Source organism: Amia ocellicauda, chromosome 14 (genome assembly GCF_036373705.1).
Source record: "Amia ocellicauda isolate fAmiCal2 chromosome 14, fAmiCal2.hap1, whole genome shotgun sequence".
Taxonomy (NCBI): domain Eukaryota; kingdom Metazoa; phylum Chordata; class Actinopteri; order Amiiformes; family Amiidae; genus Amia; species Amia ocellicauda.
The window spans coordinates 11,109,645-11,114,631 of NC_089863.1; the positions used below are offsets into that span (position 1 = coordinate 11,109,645).

The 4,987-nt window shown below is 43.4% G+C and overlaps 1 protein-coding gene across 1 annotated transcript; it reads left to right on the forward strand.

Moving 5' to 3' along the window:
• Positions 1-415: 415 nt before the first annotated feature.
• LOC136768679 (G-protein coupled receptor 4-like) lies at positions 416-2,637 on the forward strand. The gene has a single exon (XM_066722988.1). The coding sequence runs from the start codon at positions 546-548 to the stop codon at positions 1,536-1,538; it is 993 nt and encodes a 330-aa protein (XP_066579085.1). The 5' UTR covers positions 416-545; the 3' UTR covers positions 1,539-2,637.
• The last annotated feature ends 2,350 nt before the right edge of the window (positions 2,638-4,987 follow it).

Genomic DNA, 4,987 nt, shown 5'->3' on the forward strand with positions numbered 1-4,987 from the left:
TGAAAAGCAGACCGGCATCTGTGAGTGGGTGATGCCCTTTCAGTTTGCCTTCAAAAGTACAAATACAAGAAAATCCTGTTGTTTATTTTATTTGTATTAGTTTATTTGATTATTTATTTATCAACATCTCAGGGCCAGCTGTTACTGCCATTATTTTACAGTTAATCTGAATATACTTAGAACAACATCTGATAAGAGTTATGTTTTCTAGGTTTCTCTTTCAGTTCTATGTGTTAAAGTGATGATAGCATAAAGATAGATTAAATTCATTGTAAAATCAGTTCTTCTGAATTTAATCTAAATGCATAGACCTATTTTCTTGGGCCATATAAAAGAATGCAGATTGAGTTTGTCCCGTGCAATGAAGCTGTCCCACATGGGGTGGGAAGCATTTGAAAGCTGTGTGCAATTTTTTTTTTTTTCTAACTTAGATTCAGAAGACCACACCTCCACACCACACCACATTTGGATATTAAGCAGAGGAATTCATCATCTGCAATTCTTTAATTAAGCACCCTCCACCCCCCCGATCTTCCGCCAAAACCATGAGTAACTGTGTGAACTTCAGTGCAGAGCAGATCTTCCTCCCTGTGCTGTACGGCTCCGTCTTCTGCGTCGGGCTGCCTGCCAACTGCCTGGCCCTCTATGGCCTGTACCGCCTGATCAAGGCCGAATACGCACTGCCTGTATACGTTATCCACCTCCTCCTGGGTGACCTCCTGCAGATCGTCACCCTGCCCCTCTGGGTGGATTACTACAGCCAGGGCCACGAGTGGCGGTTCGGTGATGCCACTTGCAGGCTGGCGAGTTATGCCTATGCCACCAGCCTGTACAGCAGCGTACTGTTCATGTGCTGCATAGCCCTGGAGAGGTATTTGGCCATTGTGCACCCACTGTGGTTCCAGAGCCAGCCCATGCTCAAGTTTGCGCACATGCTGTGTCTTGTACTGTGGGTGCTGATCGTGGGAACGCAGGCGGTGGGGTACCACGTAGGCTTTGAGCGCACCCACAACGAAACATTGTGTTTGGAAACCTACCCCAAGGACCACAAGTTTGCGATCTTCCAGTTGATCGTCATGCCCTTCACCTTCCTGCTCCCAGTCCTCCTCTTCAGTTGCCTCTCCCTCAGCATCCACCGGAGGTTCCAGCGAGACTCCTTCATGTCCCCCCGGAAAAAGAAGAGGGTCATGCACTTGCTGGTCTTGGTCCTGCTCATCTATGTCATGATTTTCGGGCCCTACCACATCCTTGGCTTCATCCACTGCATCGGGACGCTGACAGTCCAGGACCGGTGCCAGTACGAGTCCAGTGTCTTCCTCTACGGTCGGATCACCATGGGGATCCTCAGCCTCAACCCCGTGGTGGATCCCATCATCTACATCTTCCTCCGGAATGATGTCCGTGAAACCCTGGTCCCCTTGCCCTTGTTTCAGAGGCTGGTGAGCTCGCGGAGCCGTGGGGGGAGCACCGTGGATGACCAGGGTCAGAGAATGAGTGGGTCTGGGTCCGACAAGCCAGAGGGAGGACAGAGTGCTTAGAATCTGAAACGCCTATCTCTGGATGGCTAGGCTATTTGTGACAATCTCACTAGGCTGATATTAAACATTTTTTGTGTTTTCTTTTCCTCCTCATTGCATAGGGGTTGTAAGACTCCAGTCCTGGGGGAGGCACAGTGAGTTCTGGATTTTGTTCCAAAAGGAGCTCAATCACACAATTTAAGATTCTCACCTCAGTTAGGCATATTTAAGATTTATGTTTGTGACTGCTGATTATTTAAAATATGTCCATTACTCAAGACATAACATGCAAAATACATTTAGAAGTCTAGAGATAAAGTGTTAAATTCATCAATTTAATGGTTTAATTAGACCAAATAAGGAGTTGAGAGTTTGACACCCCTGTTCTAGTTCAAAAGGTCTGATGCACATTTTTTTTTTTCAGATACATTTTTATTTAGCAAGGCACCCTTTGCGAGTTGCCACAGAGCATTTCACACGATGAAAAGAAACACAAGTATGAGATTAGGTCCAGACAGGAGAAAAACAAAACCAAAAATAACATATAGAATATCAGATGCTGATCTCTGAGGGTGACTAGGCATAATGGTTGTCTAAAACAATAAGAAAATCAACTTCATCTTGGAAAAAAAATCTAACTACCAAAAACATGTTTATCTGGGAGAATAAACAATTGTTTAATATCAGATTCCCAAATCTGCTTTCCTGTTCTATGTACCCTTCTTGCCTCAACAGATTTCAGAAACAGCTGGACCAGAAAAGCTTTGAAATTCAACCAGTGAATTGATGGTTGTCAATGTTTGATGCCAATGTGTTTTCATTTTAAATGTAATTGTTTCCTTATTCAGTATCTTCTATGCTTTAACCCAATTGAGAACAAAGAGCATGTGTCTGTGACATTTTTATTTTATGTTTCCTCGTGCACAGTGAATTCCCTACAGACAGGAGAAATGTTTTGTTATGGATGAATGCAAACCAGAAATTCATTGTTGTTGTGGTTGGCTCCATTTACATGCTAAAACAAATGTGTCACCTGACACGCCATGCTACATTGCCCAGCTCCAGGAGAGGTGTGGCTTCTGTATGCTACATTTCCAAACAAATCCATGAAAAAATTCAAAATAAATATATAAACTAAACCCTTCCTCTGCTTCATCTGATTTCTTACCAGTTCAGTGTAAAACTAAATAACGTTGCCAGGTTAGGAAAGTGATTTACAAACCCCAATGCTGTTGTACTATTTACAATAGTGATACACTCTGTGGTACACCTCCATGTTCACCTTATCTTTCCAGGCCGAGGCAGAAAGGGGCCCATTTCCTGATGTTCATGGTCATGTTAACAAAACCACCAGGCAGAAGAGGTTTCCATGGTAACAGGTCAGATGGGACCATGTTCGGAGCTCCTAATATAGTCCAACTATCATTATTTGGGTTAAAGCCTTTAAAAGTCTCCAACTGAACAAAGAAATGTGGAAGAAGACCAGAGGAAGACACACCAGACTGCCTGCTGGTCTGTGGGGAGCAGAGATTCCGATTATATTCATATAATCCAATGATATTAGTTTTACATTAAATCTGTCACAAATTAATTATTACTGCCCATTTGATCCTCTGAAGATGCTACCAGTGCCTAATCTGTAAATCAGAAGGTGCAGGAACAAAAAGTGTATATGAGAGTGGAGGTTTGACGAGGCAGGCGCTGGTCCCGGAACAGTGCACGATGTGAGAGTGGGTGGCGACGACGGGGGGTGGCGATGGTCAAAAACCGTGAGAGCGGGGGGTGGCGATTGCCACCACGTTAGGTACAGGATCAGCGTAAATAGGTACCGGAACACAGACACTCAAAACCCGAGATCCGGCAGGATCCGGCACAAATTAACCACTGGGGATCCCCCAAAACAGGTGCCGGATCTAAATTCGGAGGTACCGGATCCGGATCCAGCTTGTTCCGGTACAAATTAAGCCCTGGATGGTACTATATGTTTCAGTTAAACTATAATGAAAATGGGCTGGAAATTCAAAACACTTCCTCTTGTACTTCAAATGAGAAAGGGGAAGGACTAGCTATGTTAGTGTTGTGTATGGTTTTTAAACGCCCATTATCATTAAAGCAGATCTGTGTTCCTGTGAGCCTGGAATATAAAGTTGTTCAAGATTAAATAGTCAGATGATACACAGCCATAGGGAAGCTCTGATTGTCTTTTAGTTAGTTACTTTGTGTTTTAAAACAATCAAAGATAAACATAACCTTACTTAGTATTTATTGATCCCAGGACACCAATAGGACATGTATAGTAACAATTGCATTAGACCGTAAAAGGAACCACCAACATTTACAGTTGTACAAATAAGCTTGTTTAGCTTACTGGGAGAACATGTGAGCCCACCCTTTCTACAGCGCAGTATCAAAGAGGATAGTGAGGTCTTCACAATGAAGATGTACAATGGGAGAAACATGAGATTAATCACATTTTATACTGTTCTATTTGATGTTGTTAATTTAGTTTATGTTGATCTCCACCCAGGTAAACCCCTTTGAATGGTACACTAATAATGAAGGACCTTATTAAAATGCTACTACATCATCATATAGAGTATTGGGATGTCAGGGTCTCACTACCGACTCACAAAGCCACTCTGGATCCATTGGTTCTGCCTCTAGAAAAGTTCACACATGAATTCTAGGGGGCAGGGGCTCCATTGGCCTTATTTGTGTTTTACTGTCTTGATTTAAGATATTTAATGTTTTATGTTTCTTGTCGCTCTAACCAGAGACTGGGCTAGATGCACTGTTCATTATGGAGTTAATCTACATGAGATGATCACTTGGAGCACTTTCCTGACTATTGTAAATGACTCCAGCAGCCAGCAAAACCACAAGCAACCACTTCAGCAGCGTACACATACAGCCGAGACCTCGAGTAGCCAAGAGCACAGAGGAGATAGAAAGAGATTGCATGCCTGCTGCAAAAGCAGAAGCTTGTTCAAATGAGGAAACTATGCTCACAGTATTGTGTCTCTCCACTAAACCACATCCTGCTGAGAGATTGTGACTTGGCAGGTCACAGCCCACAGCCCCTTTGGTTTGACATGCTATTTTTGGTTTCACTGGCTTGAGGATGGCCTAATCAATGTGCATAGCCCATTTGCTATGCTGTTGACAGACCCTGATGTCGGCCTTCCGTATTTTTGTGAGCTTCAGGCTCATGTAGAAACTGGACCAGACATCCCTGTCAGTCTGGGAGAACTGCAGTCTTTTCTCCTCCCACATTGGATGTACATAGGCCGTGTCTGCTGTGTCTAAAAGTGTTTGCTAACAGAGTCTGAAAACCTCTCTGGTCACAAGTATTCGAATAAGTGGGGCATATTAAAAAGGCACAGGCTGTATCTAAACCCACAGCCCTTTCTTGCAATACAGAGGGGTTATTTTGGATAGAGAGCAGCAGTCAGACGTTATTTTGTTAATTT

Excerpts from the sequence above, each read along its gene's own strand:
- LOC136768679 (XM_066722988.1), top strand. The coding sequence starts at position 546 with ATGAGTAACTGTGTGAACTTCAGTGCAGAGCAGATCTTCCTCCCTGTG.